Source organism: Ambystoma mexicanum, chromosome 2q (assembly GCF_040938575.1).
Source record: "Ambystoma mexicanum isolate Mex_15411 chromosome 2q, UKY_AmexF1_1, whole genome shotgun sequence".
In the NCBI taxonomy this organism is placed as follows: Eukaryota; Metazoa; Chordata; class Amphibia; order Caudata; family Ambystomatidae; genus Ambystoma; species Ambystoma mexicanum.
The window spans coordinates 755,825,647-755,845,851 of record NC_090924.1 but is presented as its reverse complement, the minus strand read 5'-3'; the positions used below and the strand labels follow the sequence as shown (position 1 = coordinate 755,845,851).

Sequence of the window (20,205 nt, the reverse complement as noted above, 5' to 3'; positions counted from 1 at the left end):
CAATCCGAACGGCAGGACCCGAAACTGAAAGTGCGAGTCTCCAACCGTGAACCTCAGGTACTTCTTGTGCTTTGGATGTATCGGCACATGAAAATAAACGTCCTTGAGGTCGAGAGACACCAACCAGTCCTAAAGTTGAAGGGCCTGGAGGACTTGAGAGAGAGTAACCATCTTGAACTTGTCCTTCCTGAGGAGTTTTTTCAAACCGCGCAAGTCCATGATGGGTCTCAATCCCCCGTTTCTTGGAAATCAAAAAATAAGGGGAATACCATCCCTTGTTCTTCTCCGCTACAGGCACCAGTTCTATGACGCCTTTCTCCAGCAGGGATTGAATTTCCTGCGCAAGGAGCTGATCCGGACTCTTCAAAGAGAGATTACCCGGTGGATTGTCTAGAGGCCTCTGCCGGAAAGGAAGACAGTAGCCGTGGGTTATGATCTCCAGAACCCACATATCTGAAGTAATGGCGAGCCACTCTGCAAGATGCTGCGCCAGCCTTCCCCCAACCGGCGAACCATGGGACATGGCCTCATGACTGAGCTGAAGCGGCGTTGCCTGAGGGCAAAGAGGCAACAGCCTGAACGGCCTTGGCACCTCGAGTACCTTGTTTTCCGCCTCTGGCACTCCTACGGTGGCCCCTTTGACTGGCAGCTCCTCTCGCTTTACCAAAGGAGTAATAACGAAAGGAACCTCCCCTCCATTGCTGTCCCCTAGGACGAAAGGGCAGAGGTTGGCGAACTGCAGCGCCCAACGACTTTACTGCAGCTTTGGAGGTCTGCAACATCTCAAGGCTCTCGTCAGTCTTGCTGCCAAAAAGATGTTCCCCGTCAAAGGGCATGTTGAGGAGCTAGGCCTGCACATCAGGAGCAAACCCCGACATCCGCAACCACACAAACCTGCGTATCACGGTGCTCGCCGCCATGGACCGGCTGACGCAATTTGCCATGTCCAAACCCGACTGAACGGCCTCACACATGGCATCCTTGCCATTCTGAACCATGGCAAGGAAACCATCCCGTTCGTCCCCTTAGGGAATATGTTCAGCAGCTAAGGAAACAGTTCCACAGAGTGTGCGTGAAACGTGACAAGGCACAAACGGAGTTGGCTGCCTGAAGCGCCATACCCCCTGAAGAAAACACTTTCTTCGCCCAGCCGTCAAAACGCTTGTCGTCCCTATCAGGAGGGATGGTAGGATACGACGCCTGCTTTGCCGGGGCCGTAGCCGCCTGTACCACCAAACTCTCCGGAGTGGGGTGCTTGGTCAAGTAGCAGGGGTCGGTACTGGCTGGGCGGTATTTTCGTGGCAAAGACTTGCCCACTGCCGGGAGACTCTCCGGAGCAGTCCAAGCCGCTGCCACCCTCCTCTGTAGAGCCATATGGAACGGACCTTGGTCGAGGATATCCGTAAGGTCATCCTGAAGAAAATCCCCTGGGGGAGCAGACCATCCCAAGTACTCGGTGACCCTGGACATTAGGCGCCGGTACGAGGAGTCGGCACGAGTGCCAGGTCAGGCCTACAAAACTCCACCTCCGGAGAGGTGTCCAGCCCACTGGCATCGTGCAGGGACTGCCGCAGGTCCTCAATTGGGCTATGGCCCAAGAGAATCTCGTCTGGCACCGTATCCGGAAACATGCCATCATCGGAGCCCTCATCCACCTCTGAAATAAACTCAAGCTGGCGGTAAGAAGGCACAGAATGTGGAACAAAGCCATGCTTGACCTTTGCCAGAGCCTTTCTAGGTGGTTCCACCGAGCCCCGGGGAACCCCTGTCGAAACAGCCTCGAAAGGTGTCAAGTGAATCGGCGCTGACGCCGAACGCAGCGCCGACAGCATCGATGGTGTCGACACAGTCCTCGAGGCGGAGCCCCAAGCATGTCCCTCGACAGACTGGGCGCCGACGGCGTCGACGACTTCTTCGGAGGCAGGGGCTCGAAAGAGTCCGTCGATGACCTCGGCGCCACCAGCGTCGACATCTTCCTCGAAGACACCACAGGTGCACACAGTCTCGAGCGCGTCGAGGACCGGGACCTGTAACGGGCATGATGAGAATGATTCCCCTTGTCCGAGCGGGACCTCTCCCACGAATTGTGCCGACCACCCGAGCCCGAAGGCGTGCGAGCGGTGTCTCTCGACCGATCACGACCGACCCCACTCGGAGGCACGGAAGGACCAGTGCCCTGCGATTCGATAATCGCCAACTTTTTTTCCGGAAGGAAGCCCATTCCTCCGGCGTCGCATGCTTGGTGGGGTAAGCGACCCTCCGACAGGCGGAGTCCTCGGATGAGGACGGGGAAGGCGACCGATGACAGTGCTTCTGGGAGTGCCTCGAAGAGGCAGAGGAGTGGCGGGACCGACTCCGGGAACGTGACCCACTGGACTTCCGAAGACGACGCAGAGAGTCGCCCCTCGAATCATCCGTCGAAAGCCCCGCAGACCTCGACTTCCGTGGCTTGGACACCTTACCTACCGAAGACTTCTTCTTGCGCTCCCGCAACGCTTTGGACGTGAGCGACTGGCAGTCGACAGTCATCTGTGTCATGGGCCTCACCGAGGCACCAGAGGCAGGCGTCGTGCGAGTCCGTCACCGAAATCTTGGACCCACAGTCCCCGCACTTCTTAAAGCCCGGACGCGGGGTAGAAGACGAAGTAGACATCTCCACGAAGAATATACTTCACAATACGAACAGGTTCGAAGAACCGAGAAAGAACAGAAACTCCAAAGAGTCGAGGCGCTGAGATTCCCAAAGCGAACACGTTTGCGGAAAAAACGGAACTGAGGCTACGGGCGTCATGCGTCCTACTTATAACCTCCAGTGACGTCGGCCGTCGGAGGTCCTCGAGGGCAGGGTATCGACGTCATCGACGCAGGACACAGACGCTGAAGATTTTCCAAAGCAGCACAGCTGTGGTGATTACATGTCATAGATATGTAATACGTCGGAGGACCCAATCCCCTCGAAACATTGTTTTCTGGGGTCGTTATATCGACAATATTATCATGATATGGGAAGGAGAAACAATGGAACTCAACTCATATGTGAAATACTTTAATGACAACAAATATAACCTACATTTCAGTGTAAATAAAAGCAAAGAAAAAATTCAATTTCTGGATCTGGAATTATACACAGACAGCAATAAAATTCTGACCAACCTCTACACCAAACCCACAGCAGGCAACAGCATTTTGCAGGCGACTAGCAACCATCCAAAACATAACATTGCCCATATACCATACAGAGAAATCTTCAGGTTGAAAAGGAATTGCAGCACTCAAACATCATATGAATCCAACATTGACCAAACAATCAGCAAGTTCAAACAAAGAGGAAACAAAACTCGAAAAGTGAAAGAATCGATCATTAAAGCAAAAGAAATCATGCGAGACTTTCTTTTAAAAGACAAACCAAAGAACACAAATACTCTGCTAACACGAAATTCATCACAACCTTCAGCTCAGATACCAAAACCCTAAGGAAGATCCTAAATAAACACTGCAAAATCCTGACAGAATATCCAAACATATTGATGAAGCACTACGGATTTGTTACAGAAGAGCACCAACTTGAAAAAATATGGTCAGACAGAGTCATTTGAAACCTATTCCACAAAAAGAACTTAAGAGCTTACTCAACTACAAACCCATTCATGGTACCTACAAATGTGGAAAATGTAAACTGCCCACTAGTGGTAAATGGAATGAAGAGCATCATTTTGCCAAACGGAAAAGAAAAACCCATTAAACAACTAATCAACTGCAGCAGTACATTTGTCATTTATGCAATCCAATGCATTTGTACAAAAACATACATAAGTAGCACCATTTGATGCCTGAAAACAAGAATCTTTTAACATACACGGGCGATCAAGAATAAAGATCTTAAATATCCGCTGGCAATGCGTTGCATCATGGAACACCCACAATTTAAGGCTGACCAATTGAAAATGTATGGACTTGAACAAATAAATGATCCACCCAGAGGTGGTAACAAGGAACTATTACTAAGACAACGAGAATCAAAGTGGATTTGTCTCATGGACACCTGTCACACACGTCTCAATTGTGATAATGAGTTCTTTAATGGGCTATAATACAAATTATACATATTAGATAAAATATCTAACAATGTGGGTCTTCCCTTACAACCCAGATTAGTCAACTGCCAAATTCATGACAAGTAATCCAGCTTAATTTTTTGTTTTATCTTAGATTTGCTGGTTTGTATATATATTTGTTCATTCTAGTAATTGGAACTATTATAGACACATACTTTTGACTAATTGTAACCATTGCATTGTCTGTAAAAAATGCTCCCCTGACTTAAGAACTTAAGTATCAGGGACTAAACTTTGTTACACGCAATATGCTATGAATATAAACTGCTTGCCTTTGAAAAAACTCTCTAATAAGTATTCCACTCTAGACATAATGACTTTATTAATCCGTGTAGTTTAAAAAAAAAAATCAGCACTCTAACTGGCAGTTTTTGATGCTGAACACAATGCCTGCATGAATTCATAAAGCCTATAAAATCGCCATCCAAAATGGCCGAATTGACCATGTACGTGATGATGTCGTCGCGCACGCTTTACGCGGGCGCGATGAGTTCACCACAACGGCCGCGAGCAGTATTTAAGCCTGCAACATTGACTTAACGCTGAGCAACAATCCTGTTGCCCCAGGAGTAGGACAATCTGATCCCTCTCCATCCTCTGGATTTTTCAACTTTTTTCTACCATTTTGAGGTAAGCGTCCCTCACTCTCCCTTTTTGAGGTTAAAATATAACCTGTTGAATTTACTCCTGGTTAAAACTTAAAAGAGGAGCTTCCCTCCTCTTGTTCTGTTATATGATAAACAAAGTGACTGAATTTCTCTCATTTTTCCCATTCAGGCCAGTGTATACTTTGAACTGGACCCGACAGATCTTTATCCCCCCTTTTCCTGTTAAAATCAAGAAAAAGACAATCATCTTCAAAGCAAAAAATAATATTAATTTTGACTCACAGCATAAGGACATGGTGAGTAGCCTAATCAAAATTTAAATTATTTAGAATCTCTCACAAATAAAAGTTAAAAATTCAAATGCAACTGCAATTGTTACCGTGATTTGAAAAACCTTTTTTTCCTTTATCATCTCTCTTTTGTTTTTGTGGCACTAACTGCTTTACACTCACTATCTGTTGTGCCTGCAAATTGATTTTATTTTGAAAATGTATGTGAAATGCTGGTTAATTTGCCCCCCTTTTTTTCAGAAACTCTACTGAAGATCCCTTTTGACTTTATAAAAAAAAGGTGAAACACGTGTAGAGAGTAAAGAAATTGAGAGTAAAGACATTCAAGTACTTACAGCATGATAATTTGAGCACTAAGCAATCATCTGCAAATAAACACCATTTAAACTTTGACAACCAATAGTGTGAGAATTTTCTCTTGGATCTCACCTTTTCAAGTTTTCACGATTTATAACTGGATTGGCGCTATTGGGATTGTACACTATAATCAACTTTCAATTTCTTATCCCTGGTAATCAGGATAACATTACATATCCAGTAGCTGACAAACAAACCTTAATTACATTACTTGGGATAAACTGAGTTGGAATTCGCCCAAAGAACGAAGTCCTCACTCTTTGATTACCACTTTTAAAACAAACCTGTACGAAAGATTAAATGGATCAAATGAACAGCAAATGTGAAGCCAGGGAAGTATCCCTGAAAAACAAACAGAGCTAGGAGGAAGCAATACTGGAACTATAGCGAGGTGGAGGAATTGAGAGGCTGAAATTAGCCTGCAGAAGCTGTTAAGATGTTAAACATTAAAATGAACGAAGTCAGACTCAAAAATGAAAACTGCTACTTGTGTTAATTCAAAAATGGAAGGTGAAATAATTCTAATAGTTTGGTTTATTTTGAGTTATTATGAACCACTCCCCAATACCTGGCACATGTGTACATTCTTTTTACTTTTAGGTGAACTATTGTGTCCTGCTCCTTCAGCCCTAAGCTGCTGCCCAAACTTGCATTGCTCTAGAACAAGACCAGGCCTCATCTCATATGAACCCAGATACTAATCGCTCTGTCAGTACGAGTTGGTCAATACAAAAAGGGTGCCTCTTTCTTCCATTTTTGCTTTTAGATCCAGTAATGTGTTGTAGTTCCTAAAGAAAACCCTTTGAAACCTAACCCAAAGAATTCCTAGATCAACTACCACTTCTTTGATTAATATAACCTATCTGAGTTGTCACCATAGCTATTAGCAGACATTTTCAAGAATTTGCCTTGGGTACACTATCAGATTTGTCACACTGGTGCACAGAAGCTGCCGGTTTTATATTGACTTTAATGGGAGACACACCAAGGTTTATCCCATTTCCCAGTGTCTTCTCTATTTTGCAACCGTGGTTCTTGGTGTATCTGTCGATCCACTGAATCAACATGTTTGACAGGAAGAATGAATCAAGGGAGAAGGCAACCTTCAAAAGAAGGTAGTGCAAGGAGACATTTCTATTTTACCTGATGTGCTTCACTTCAGAAAAAGGAGTGCGGACTGCATCATCTGTACTATTAGCACACGGAGGAGTAGAACCATTCAATGCAGAGGCTCAGAACACAGGCTAATATTAGATGGTACAAGCCCCTGCTCCATTCCGCCTTCGGTGCCAATCTCCCAAGCCGCCATTTTGTAACCCCCACTACCCAGATTTTCCCAGTCTCAGCACTTTCCTTCATCCGCTCCCACTATCATTGGTTCCCATCACCACATCTGCTCACATTCCCTCCACAGACCCTTAGTCACCTGCCCCTTGTCCTCTACAGTCACGCCAAGGTGGCGCTTCGGGGCAGTAGAAGTATTGAAAGGACTACCGACCTGTTACAATTTCTCATGTCTGCATTTTGGTTGTGAAGAATATATTTCTTTTTTTTTTTTTTTAAATGAAACAGGTTTACATAAAAAGGATTTGCTCTAAAGAAACAACATTCTGAGCAAAGGAGACAAAAGTGCACGGGTGCGAATAGCATTAATTGCAGCTTTTGATGGCGGCCTTGTAGCTATCAGCCCTGAGCCAGGCTGGAGCGAAGGGTTTGGGCTAGCGAGCAGTCAAGAGTGCCAGCCAAAGGCGCAATTAACACTACATCTTTAGTTACGTTTGTATGTGTAGAAAAACATGTCTTCTAGCTCTGGGACCCACAATCACAGGTAATAAACAAGCAGGCACTCCAAGTATGACTTGGTGCAGCAAAGAGTTGACATACCATATGGTGCACTCAAAAGCAATTGTTTTCACGATGACACACCGGAATCCTCAGCCTTGAGACCTCAACAATTACTATAATTACTGACATACTTGCCACAGTCTGTCTATCTATCTATCTATCTATCTATCTATCTATCTATCTATCTATCTATCTATCTATCTATCTATCCCTCAATGCCATGGATGACTGAGGCCTGAGACACAGACATCCTCATTGTTAACAATGGTAAGACTAGGTTTTCTGCAATCTGCCTTCCATGGTAACTCAGAAGGGTTCAATGTGAAATTACCTGTTTTTAAAGGTCTCAAGAGAAAAAGACAGATTTACTTTGACCAATTTTATTTTGATCGGAAAATCGCCACTGTAAAAGTCTTTTTCTCTTGAGACCTTTAAAATGCAGTTTTCCCTTTTTTTTAAAAAAAATATTAGGGGTCCCCACCCCCACCCTCTCCCGTGGGATTTCAGCCCCAGCCACCTCCCCCACCCTCTTGTGCAGTCATGGAGCGGTCTTTCTAAAGCAACCTTTTAGTGAAAAGATCTTTTGGAAAAAGATTTTTTCACTGGGAACGCTCAAAAGGCATTGAACAAACATTACGAGTACTGGTACATGCGATTACCAAAACTGTTCCCCAGCTAGGTTATCATTTGACTGGGGTGCAGGATTGCCTAAGTGTTTGCATCCTGGAATTTATCTTAAGGTGACATGGCCGGTAGTGAACTGGCCATTCAGTCCCTATCCAAGTTCTGTGTACATTTGTGTCAACTTATTTTACTCAACCCCAAAATGACTAACATCCAAGGTGGAAATTTAGGGGATGAAAGAGGTTTATGGAATAAATAGACGATCTGAATGCTGAATAGAATGGTAAGTGGAATGTAGAGGTTAAACAGAACGTACTGTGCCATTTTACATCAATGGAAAACAAACACTGTAGTGAATCAACAGAATACCTGAAACCAAAATATGTTGCAAAGGCTTTATTACTGGGCAGAACAGGTATCGTAAATGCATATAGGTTTAAAGGGGTGCCCCCTACTATTCACGAGTGGACGTTCCTCTCTCAGAACTTTAAGGGAGAGGAGTCAGGATAGAACTATCTGAAAGAGTACTAGAACTCTCCTATTTAACAGGGATGCAGATCTCACATTGGATCTTTTGTTTGTGCCGCAGTTTTAGCGACACATCGCACAGCTTGTTTCTTTGATGAAAAAAATTGGAGTCTCTGGAAAATACTTCCAAGCTCACTATTTATAGTTCTTACAGGGATATGGTGCGTAGCATACTTCCAGGCATAGAAAAGAAATGTAAGGCTTAGTGGTACAGCTGGTCTATTGGGCGACTCATTCAGCATTAGTTATAGACAAAAAATAATAACTTAAGCCAAATCCAAAAAATGGGGACCGGAAAACCCCCTTATATCCACAAATTTATCTTGTATCATCGCAGGTCACTGGATCGACGGTAAGCCAGAGGGAGCCCGTCATAAATAGTAACAAAAATATGCAAAAGCATCCAAAAAGATCCAGAACATTGCACCTTTTAGAGTTTGAAAAAGATAAATTTTATTATCCTCTGTAGTCATAAATGTGCCCTTGTAATCTGTAGTCATAAATTTGCCCTTATAATAACACGTGTTTCGGCCTCTGCCGGCCTTTTTCAAATCAGGGCCGGTATAATCAAACCACACCGGGGGTCAATAGCTCCTCATTCAATCCGTGATTAATTATACCAGCAGAGGCCGAAACACGTGTTATTACAAGGGCACATTTATGACTACAGATTACAAGGGCAAATTTATGACTACAGAGGATAATAAAATTTATCTTTTTCAAACTCTAAAAAGTGCAATGTTCTGGATCTTTTTGGATGCTTTTGCATATTTTTGTTAATACTTCCAGGCATATAGCGTTCAAATCGCTTCCAGATATATGGAGCCCAGCACACTATCAGGGAGGTAGATATTGCACCTTCTCAGGCTCTGCAGTCAGTCCCAGATATTGTCACCTTATGGGATGGCTCACCACCCTGGGTGGGATTCAAGCTCACTTGTTGTGGTGCTGATAATACTCATTGAGAGCTCTTAGAAATCCTAGAACCTTCAGCCTGTTCAAGTGGTTTAGCATCTTCAGGTCTGGGCTAGTTGAGGTGTTTCAGTTTCACGGCTAGTAAGGCAGTACAATCTGCCAAGATCAGCTTTCTGCTTTGCATTGTGGCCTCACTTTCTAACTCTGGGTCTGACTGGCCTCCACCCTCTTTCTGGGGAAACCTTTGTATATGGTTTCCCGTGTTTGGAGCTTTGAGTAGCTTTGTGATTGGCTGACACATTTCCTGCTCTCCGTCAACATTTCTGGTAGATTTTTGTATTTCTGGGAGTGACTGAGCTCACCTGTGGCTGAATGTTCCTTCCACGTTCAGGGTTCTCAGCAGTGACAAACAGCATTGCTCTTTGTTTGATGCTGGTCTTCCATAAGCTAATCTCAGATAGTAAAAGGGACAGCCAACCTTTGATTTGGACATAATGAGGGAACACAACATAGAAGAAAGGGGCGACAACCTCCCTTAGGGCTTGAGTATCGCAAAGCTCAGTATGCATGCTCTAGGGATTTTGGGGGCGAGGGTGGGCTTTGCAGAGCCCATCACAGTATGCTACAGGTGGCTCCTTAGGCCAATTTTCCTAGTCTGTAGAGTCGACTCCTAGTCCTGGGACAGGTTCAGATCTCTGACTTCATCTAATAGTCTACATTAAAATGTCCTGCACAGGGTCACTGTAGAGTAGAAAGTTAAAACTATTAAGTGTAATTTATTATGTACAAGGAAAACTGAAAAACAGAATCCGAATTCCTGAGGGAACTCGCTCCTAATGCTTCTCCCTCCATGCAAGCTGAGCGCTGGCAAATTTCAAATCGAACAACATAGCAGAAAATCGGCCAAGGGATAAAGAACCCACCTCTACCACTTGCTAAATCTTAAAGTTTGACCCTTGCATACCTGTGTATGCCTAAAGAATGGTTTAAGGGCTGTCCTATTGACCTTTCACATCTACCCCACCAACATGAGGACCACACACCCAGCACTGTACTACATTGTCAAAACGTGCAATGCTATTTTACTGTTGTTACCAGAGAAAAGATACTTAAGTTAAGCGGATGCAGATTAATTTTTGTTGTGGAGGGGCATAAGTATTTTCCCCAAATTCGTATGAGGGGAAAAAGTGCAGTAAAGCAGCCCAAACGCTTTCCAGGTGTTCAAGGTTACCCCCCCACCCCATAGAACATTGTTTTATAAATGTGTTGTAGTGGTGCCCATTACATTGCACTTTCCCGAAAAACCATGTTAAAAAAGAAAGACATACAATTTACAATTGTTTCTGAAGGGGAACAAATCTAAATAAAATGCCAGGTCACAATTGTGCATGACACCTTTTGCTACACATTTTCGTGCTTGCTGGGTCTAGAAAAAAAAAATGAAGCCTGTCTTAACAGCAATGCCCTGTAAAAGATATATTCATGCTTCGAGCACCCAACAACATATGCCACAAGTGCCATGTAAAATACATGTCCGTGGAAGCTGTACACAATCTATGCCATCATTGCTATGTAAAACGGATTGTAGTAGTGTCTTCCTTGCCGAACAGTATATGCCGACATTGCCACAGAAAAACAATTTGATCATGGTTCGTGCTCCTTACACAGACAAGTATACACGCACAGACGTGCACACACAAACACACACAGGCTATTTAGTCGATACAACAGAACACGTGAAATGATGGTCTCTGGTCTATTAAAGTTTGATTTCCCGATCTGGATTCTCTACTCTGTACACAGTCGGAGCCCAAATCACTTCTATGCCCAAAACACAGTCTCATGGATGCAGCACCCAGCTTGCTTCATGGCTAAAAACACAGTCTAAGGGACATAGTGTGAAGTTTGTTTCTTGTCTCAAAACAGTCTTATGGATATAGCACCCACCTCACTATTTGCAATTCTCAATTCAAGGCCTATGATGCCCAGCTCACGTCCAGGGACGCAGCACCCAGCTCACGCCCAGGGACGCAGTGCCCAGCACGCTCATGCTCTGCCGCCTAGCCCAAGTATTCCTACGCTCATGCTTGGTTTCCCACTTGGGCTGTAGTCACAAGCACAGGTGGTGGTGCCGTCAGTCCTCTCTGCTTTCCAAGTTATTTGTAGCTTTCTCAGGGCACTCTGCCTCCTCAGATCCGATATTCCTTCTAGTATCTCATCTCCTTTGGGCATGTCAGCCAGTGCCTCCTGCCAAAGTTAGCTTCTTGTCCTCACCAGTTTTCAATGGTTTGATCTCTCGATCTCCAGCTGTACGTAAATGGCCACTTCATTATGTTCATAGGAGGTTTTATTTATTGTTTCCCAAGGTTGGAGTTTTCTATTGGGTTTTGGGTGTATCCGAATCTTCACCCCGTTTCAGTCAGCCTTTCTGATTGGTCTATTTGTTCCCTCACATAACCAGTTTTACCTTTGCTGTGTTATGCTTCACAGAGGCTTTAAGAAGACTGATGGCCATCTTTGAACAGGCAAAGTCCAACCTCTTCACTGTGGCTCTGTGCTGGTTCTTCATGAGTTCCTGTCATCACCAGCAGCATTGATGGCCCTACCGGCTCTCATGTCTAGGGTCTCCCTCGCCAGCCAGGACTTGCTCTCATGGTTAAGTGGGACCTTTTTCAATCACATTGGGGTTTTTTCCTAGCAGTGTTCATGGTGCTTTGGAACATACACATTGAGCTTGGGCTCTGTAGCAGTAATATGGGCATAGACTTTGGTGTGCTATTTGTCAGTTATTAGTTTCATATATGAACAAGGACTGGGATTCAGGGATATGTGGTATTCTCTTTGCTGTACCTCAAACCTACACACACTAGAAACTTCAGGAAGTATAAAGTAAAGCTCTAAGTGGTCTCAAATAAGACAACAGAAGACAACAGAAGAGGACTCTGGGAGAGGGTAGATACCATCACTGAAGGCCTGCATATTTAGGGCCAAAGTACCCTTACTTAGGATTTAGGGATTTAGAAGGGAGATTAGCAGATCTCACTATTTTCCACCTGTAAATAGCTCACAGCTCTAGCCCAGCAAGCCTGGCAGCCTGGACCACATATTGGGACCGAGGATCAGGACTCTGACTTCGTCAAAGAATGTGCATGTACACAGACAACCACTTGCATGCACAGATATTTTTTTTATACTTGCCACCACCTTGCCCTAGAGTCCATGTTTGTTCCTCACTGCCACCTGCCGACCTCTTCAGGCTAGAAGCAGGGAGAGGTGTAAATCTGTACTACTCCCCGAGTCGTGACTCCTGTGCATGTTCTGGGGGGTGAAGCTGGAGTCCCTCGAAGCCGATGTCCCGCAAGGTCTTTGACGCCAGAGATTATACAGAGCATTCTCTCATCTGGGCAGTGCCTACAGTACCCCTGCCTACATTCCCAATGGGTAATGCAAGGCTGGATTAGAAGAAAGCCTCCAGCCTCTCATGGACCATTAGGAATGTGATGGCACTGTGAACACTTAGACCAGCTACTCCCTGCTGCTAACTGCTTCATTAGGGTTCCTCCATAATGCATGGCAAGACATCCCATCACCCATTACGGATGAGTCGGTGCTGCACAAGATATCATCACATGGGCTCTGACTAACGACAATGATGGGTACACCGTAATGACTAAGATAGTGATGCAGAGTGTCTTTCAGTTGATATGCTTGCCACCATATAAAAGAAAGTATACATATTATAAATATATGTAAGCCTATTTCCTACAGAATACTAAACAAAGTTCCATGCATTTTCATTTCAAATAAACTCTTTAAAATGTGAGCAAACCTCCTTACCTCTATTTGTTTGCCCTCTCTTTCCATCATATGGTTCTTTTGGTCGCCTTCTTCAAGCCTAAAATAAACCACACTATTAAGCCTCATATACATATAGATATAGTATAATTTTGGATCAAAAGAAACATATGGTTTATACTCAAAAGAAATATATATATATATCAGCCACTTGTCACTCCAGTGTCTCTTGTGATTGTGTATGTGTGTGTGTGTATATATATATATATATATATATATATATATGCAAAGTTTCTTGAAGTAATCGATTAACTGTCAACACGCATATGGCATTGTTTTTAATACATTTTTAATTTCATAGTCATGAAACATGTGTACAACACACTGGGACTGCAGAAAATACAAGAATATTATGGAAGGCATCATTTACTGTTATTTTACCATGATCTCTCCCACTTCAGGATTGCACGTTGCATATGATCTCTCTTTGCTTCATGAAATTGTAACACAGTAGCTAACCTGATTTGTATTTGTACCATGAACATAAGGTCTATAGTCTGTGTACTCCTATTTTTCTTTGGCAAATATTCTGAAGACCTCCGAAGAGGGATGCAAGGTGGCAGGTTCATTGGTGTTTTTTTTTATCTCTTTCAATCACTCAACCTCATTGGGGCCTACCTTTTATTTTACTTATGGAGGAGAAACATACCTTCAAAGAGGGCACAGATCAATCCCCATAGCCATTCTGTAGATCTATTCTTTACCTGGGAACTGGACGAGAATGCTCCCGGATGACAACTGCATCAATCAGCAGCCATCCATATTTGAAAGGTTGGGAAATGTCCACCATATGCCCAGCCACTACACCCACCCTTGCCTCTGCCCCTCATACACTCAAGTTAAACAAGGTAGGTGGCTCATTGGCAGAAAGTCATGGTACAGCCCAGAAGAAAGGGCCACTCTAGATGGACCTTAAATGGGGCAATCTAAAACAGAATGCCACAAATGATAATGGACTGTTGGGACAAAGATATTAAAGAAAGGTCACATGGAACGCCGGTAGGGGGATTGTATTTTATTTTTTATTTTTTGAAAAACGCATAAGTCTGCCTCTTTAACTATGATTTTTACAGATCTTTTATTTTGGTTTCCAGGCTATACGATTTTCTCACTCATCTTTGTCTGCTTCTGCCATTGGGAGCCCCCTTATGACTGCATGCCTTAGAAGTGTTCACAGTACACTTGACAGATTTCCATTTGATTTATACCACAATGACTATTTAAGTAAAACAGTATTCGGATTGCTGACCAGTCTTCCTTGCCATTTTGCTCATTTATTCACCACTCCCATTTCTCCTTCGACTGATTGTATTAATTTATTTTGGGTATTTCATGAGTGCAGACCTATCTGTGGGGAACAATGGAGCAGTCAGACGAGATTGCTAGATAAACCTGAAAGTGGTAATGTTGTAGGCCATAGCTTCTCAGAGGGTCTCTATTTTTCCCCCGTCCCAACATCACCAAGAGGCTTTGAAGCATTCATTATTTCCGAATTTGGACCTCGTTTGTTTCTATCCTGTACGAGTGCAAGCATTAATTTATGGGATGAGCCGTTGTGTGGCAATAGGAATCAAGGAGAAAATACGCTGAGAACTGTGGGAAACAGTGTGTGGGAAACCTTAAACTCAAGACTGAGAACTGAAGAGAAGAGACCCCAAGAACCATGAGGAAAAGGTGTGAAAACCCTTTGTAAAACCTGGCACTGTGAGAGCTAACAAGTATTGTGTATCTTTTCGCAAGGGACATCCAGCCCCTGGACATACAGAGCACGGGCAGATCATGTGTGGTAACTTTTCACAAGAGACACTATCCATCCCATCCACTCCCAGAAAGGAAGACACACCCTGACAACGTTTAGTTTAATTCAGAAACAATTAATTTATTTTGGCCAATCCTGTGTGCATTTAGTAAGAAAAGCCTTGGTAAACACAATTCTCTGTTCTGGCCTAATATCAATCAAAGTCTTCTGTGTGACATATGGTGGTCAGAAGTGGAATTAAGAAGACCTTGATTGGAAGGTCGACCCCATCAGGCTAAAACCCATTTCTTGAATGCAGGACCCATACTCTCCCACCATGTTGCAAAGGGCAGTTAATTAACCCTATACTACATCCTGCTTCCAGGCCTTGATCCTTCATTAGTAAGTGGGTGGACTGGACTTCTAATTCTGAATAGACATGGCCCCATGGTCCAACAGCATCTACAAGCTGAGTGAAGTGCCACAGTTGCGGTTCATTACATAGGCTACTGCCGTACATCTGCCCTCACTCAGGAATACTCGGGTAGCACATTTGCAGATATTAAGACGTTCGAGATTTCAGCATTTGAGATGGTACTGGTAAGAAAAGGGCTAAAAGTAGAGATGCCATCCTGCTGCTGTGGGATGGTGAAGGCTCATCTACCCGTCATGCTATCCAGGAGGAGGTTGGTCATTAGTATTTAAGTCTAAGAAACACAAAGAACGAATTGAACTTCCTGGTTTTGAATTTACCATGTGTGCTCATCCACATCCAGCAACGAGAAGTATTGACCTACCTCCAACTTCAGTTCCAGTGTCACCTGGAAAAGGACAAAGTCTATGGGGTATGTTGTGAGAATCAACTCAGGGTCCTTTGACAATCCCCCCCACCATCCCAGACCATCAAGGAAAACAACTACAGTCATCCAAAGGAGCTGGGAAGGTCCTGGGGTAGGTTGAAAGAAGAAGGCGGACATTGTGAAGTTGGTTTATTCAACGAATAATAACAATGCCTAACTTTGCCCATTGCTAGAGGAGTTTACCTGCATATATAAATAACTAAAAGGTGATCGTCAGTCGCCAGGAAGTCCAAACTGAAAAGTGTCAGCCATACAAAAACTCCTCCTACCTGACCCTACCACTAGGTTAACTAACTTTGTTAAAATTGGGAGATTCCATCCCCTGTTCTAGTATTCTGGTATGTCAATGTGTCTATTCATTCGATAGTTCTCTTCTTGGAGATATATTCAAATAGTCTCTTTCACCTTTTTGACCAGATCTTGTAGTTCCTTTACAATGTCCTTAAGCATGGCCCCCCTTCTCTGGGTAAGTATTCCACAAGACTTGGTACCATTCCCTGTTATTCTTTGATTCAGGTGTAATTGTTGTTTTAGCTCTAGTGATTCTAGACGCCTGCTTAATGTCTTTACTTCCCCAGCCGCTTTCCTGGGGTTGTATCCCATGCTGCACACTTGCTTTCTTGGGCTCATTCGTAACTCTTGGGACCACTCTGTCCCCTTTACATTTTCAGGTTTCTATCTGTAATAGCTCATATTTCACAGGGACATGTTTCTCTTCATGCCCACTCCTCAAAAAATTCTCTTTGGGCCTTAGTTTTTATCCTCCTAACTATGTTAATAGAGTTCCACTTTAATGGCTCTGATTTTGGTACTTCGTCAATTTAATGGGGGCAAGTTTCTCTTGTTTGATAATGATGCCCCAGCGGCCTACCACTATCCCCTTTCTTAAAGGTTACCTCCGAGTTTGGAGGGGGATGCTTTCGTGTCTCTTGTGCTTCTCCTATTTGTTGGTATCTCGCACTTGATCTGCTTTCTCGTGGCGACCGCGTATGACTGCGGGTCGCAGGGTGCCTCAGACTCCTGTGCTAGGTGGGTTCGGCATAGGTAAACAGCCTGTCTGCCCGCCATGGATTTGTTGTGGTCTCACCGCCACCGGTGTACTATTTCATTTCTCGCCTGGTTCCTGTCAGGATATTGCCACGTACCTTGTCTCACGTGCCCCTCCCTCCTGGGAGGCGTTGTTAGCCGTGATGGCCACGTTGCTACCTCGCATCCATGACTCATTGTCGAAGTGAGAACTCAAGGGCAGGCTGTCTACATTACCCTCATTATGTGAACGGGGCTGGTTGTACAAGATTCTGTGCCCAGTAATCCTTTGAGTCCTTAGACTGGGTGCAGCTTAGCAAAGGAATATCAGCCAATTCTAAGATGTCCCCTTTGTGTTGATAAGGTGGCCCCTTCCAAGATGTCCACTGCGTCCTTCCTATGTGCTACGTAAGAACGCAGCTCCGGCGGCATACATAAGATAAAAACACTGGGTCCAGGAAGGATTGGTGTCTGGCAAACTGTTTCTAGTGATGACCAAAAGACCAGGCAGAGGAAGAACAGTGCAGAGGAACTTGGAGGTGGTTTATACAGGTAGTGTGCAAGGTGAGTTATTGGCTAGTGAGAGGAAGGGGTACGGGAAGTGAATGTGTGCGCGAGTGGGGTTGTGGGAGAAATCAGGGAGTAAATAGAAGGTGAGGTGGGAAGTGGAAGGAGAGCAAATGTAAGAGAAGGGGTGGGCGAAATAGTAGTAGTGTGGTGAGGGGATTGTATTAGTAGTGTGGAGAGGGAAGAGTATTAGTGGTGGGGAGAGTAGTAGTGGTACAGAAAGGGGAGAGTAGTAGTTGGGCAGAGAGGGGTAGAAAAGCAAAGAGAGATGAGTAGTGGAAGTAAGATCAAAGTGTTGAAGGAAGTAGTAAGGACAGAGTAAAAAGAAAGAGGACCACCCGAGGGACAGTGGAGAGAGCGTGATGTAGAGAGAGGGGAGAAAGTGGGCGGTGTAGGAGAAAGGAGCGTAGAATAAGAGTGGTAGAGATATTTAGGGAGAGGAATATCAGTGCATGGAAGTAACGGCAAAGGTGATTATCTCCATCTGAAAGGCCCAAACCTTAAGTAATTCCTTTGGTGCACAGTTGTCCAACTCCAGGCCTCTAGGGCTGTGTCCATGTAGGGCTTTCAGGATACCCCTCATTCATATTCATGAGATAAATTTGCATACAATGATTCTAAATGTATGCAAATCTTCTGCATGAATATTAATGAGCGATATCCTGAAAACCCGTCAGGATCCCTGTCCTTGAGGCCTGAGTTGGACAACCCTGTGTGGAAATCAATTTTTCAGACAGAAGAAGTTACAGATCTCTAGAACCAGTCCGGGTTTGAGGGAGACCTGGGTTTGGGTGGGACTGCCTTTTTAGGTTAAAGAGAGGGATAAGGCCATCAGGCCCATTGCTGAGTTGAAACTAAAACCACTGAACCATCTCTGGGAGTTGGAGTGTTATTGAGGCTATCTGTGACAGAATTTGTCATAAGGAACATGAGCAGTGTCTTTGAAGGAAATTGATAATGCATAAACAAAGTATATTGGCCTACAGCTGGAAAGGCGTGATTGATTGTTACAAGACAAATTATCGAACGCTCTCACAATACAAAATCCAGCCTTTTAGTAGCTCACTGTAATCTCATCAGTGTAGTATAATACTAGAGAACAAGGTGAGCGGGTGATGACCCGCATAATCACATGCGCTGGGCGCATGTTTATTACATTGTTTAGGGGTTCAAGAAGGCATGCTGTATGCGCTTTGATCTGGGGCCACACCATAAGTGCCCCGGGGGGTTTAATTGGAGAAAAGAAGGACCAAAGGCAACTTTGCGCTTGCAGTGTTTGTCAAGGAGTTCTCTCCTATGTTTTTATTTGTCGCTAATGTGACGGCACATTCAGTAAATACAAGTAGCGCTGCAACAGTGTCTAACTTGTCCTTGTAACAGGTTACAATTATAATCATAGACACAGTAATGCATTGGCAAAGGACAGAACAGCCAACATGTGTTTCAACCTAAGGGTCTTTATCAAGGCAAGGTGGATGCAATATGTGGTCCCTTGCTTGGGGTTGGTCAGATGGTTTCTGGGAAGCATGGTTTTGTACAAAGTGTAGACATACAAAATTCAGTAGGATAACTGGTTGTTGATAGATAGTTGCAGGATTCTGTGCTTTAATGTCAGTGGTTCGCTGGTCGAGCTCCTCAAAGGTTCTAATCCTGTTTGTTTAAACTGCTAATAATCATGGCTGCCCAAGTGAAGACCTTTAATCTGCACAGGGCTGGTTCTCCATGCGGGTACCAGTGGATATGGTAGTCTTCCATAACTCTAAAGGGTGAGGGCAAATCCACATAAGCACTTCCTTAATTTAGATTTACCAATGTATAAAGTACTTAAAGATGCATTGAAGTTCGGTAACCAATGATAATGAAAACACCAGAATTTCTCCTCCTACCTCTTGCTTTTAAAGTGCAATAGAAAAAATACATCTCAATTTAAAAAGGATGTGCTTTTACTTTGGTCTGAAGGAAACATTCAAATGTTCATTTGATTGCTTCTGAATAAGTATACTGTCAGTTAAAGCACAAAACACTTTGACTGACCCAGTTATTGGTAAAATGAAGTCTTTTTTTTGGTCAGGATCGTTTGCTGAAGAGTTGGCAGCAGACTGCAACAGAAGCAATTCTCCCTGTCTCCCCAGGAAGATCCCACAACAGGGATTTATAACTACCATCTATCTATGTGCTGGGAACTCCCCAGAGGAAGCAGGGTCTGGAAAAAGCAGATGGGTCTTGGGTCTTGGACTGTCTGGGACAGGAATTCTTTAGACTTCTGAGGTCCCAAGTATCCACAAAAGGGAACAGTACACTATAAGTGTGAATTCAGAATCTCACACTGTGCCCCCTCCCCAAAATTCCTGTTTTCTCAGTAAATGTCTTATTTGTAGCTGCTGCTCTGGGCTCGCAATAGGAAGAAGGAATAGAAAGGCTGTTGACCCTGGGGAAGGTGGGTCCTGTTCTACAAAAGGATCAAATACAAATGGTAGTTCTAGCCCCTGAGCCACCCCCTGTCTACACCCTCAAGCCCAACCCTCAGCCAAAACAGCAGGGAACATCAAGTTCACGGAAGCATCCTTACCCTGCAGAACTGCTAACATTGTGTAAGCCATCAGGAAATGGTGCCTACCTGAAGATTGAGGCCAGTGGAAACTCAAAACTGCTTGCCGAGTCTCGGGAGGCCTTGCAGGGAGAGTTTGGAACTCTGTGTTCCTCCATGAGAGCAAATCTGAAGGGCACGAGAGCGGGAAGGCAAGTGCCCCTCAAACTTGAAACCATCATAAAATGCATTATGTACCTATAGCGGCGAAGGAAAGCGTGCGGATCGCCGCTCATTTTGAAAAAGATGCTACACCATCTTCAAGCTAACCAGACAATACAATAATGCCC

General features: G+C 44.2%; 1 protein-coding gene across 3 annotated transcripts in view; it reads right to left on the bottom strand.

Moving 5' to 3' along the window:
• The window catches only part of DYNC2I1 (dynein 2 intermediate chain 1), a 2,286,904-nt gene that overhangs the window by 1,837,206 nt on the left and 429,493 nt on the right, over window positions 1-20,205 (bottom strand). For all 3 annotated transcript variants that reach the window (XM_069647988.1, XM_069647989.1, XM_069647990.1), the window contains exon 7: window positions 13,120-13,177. In XM_069647988.1, coding sequence (XP_069504089.1) covers window positions 13,120-13,177 — 58 coding nt within the window. The remainder of the gene's footprint in view (window positions 1-13,119; window positions 13,178-20,205) is intronic.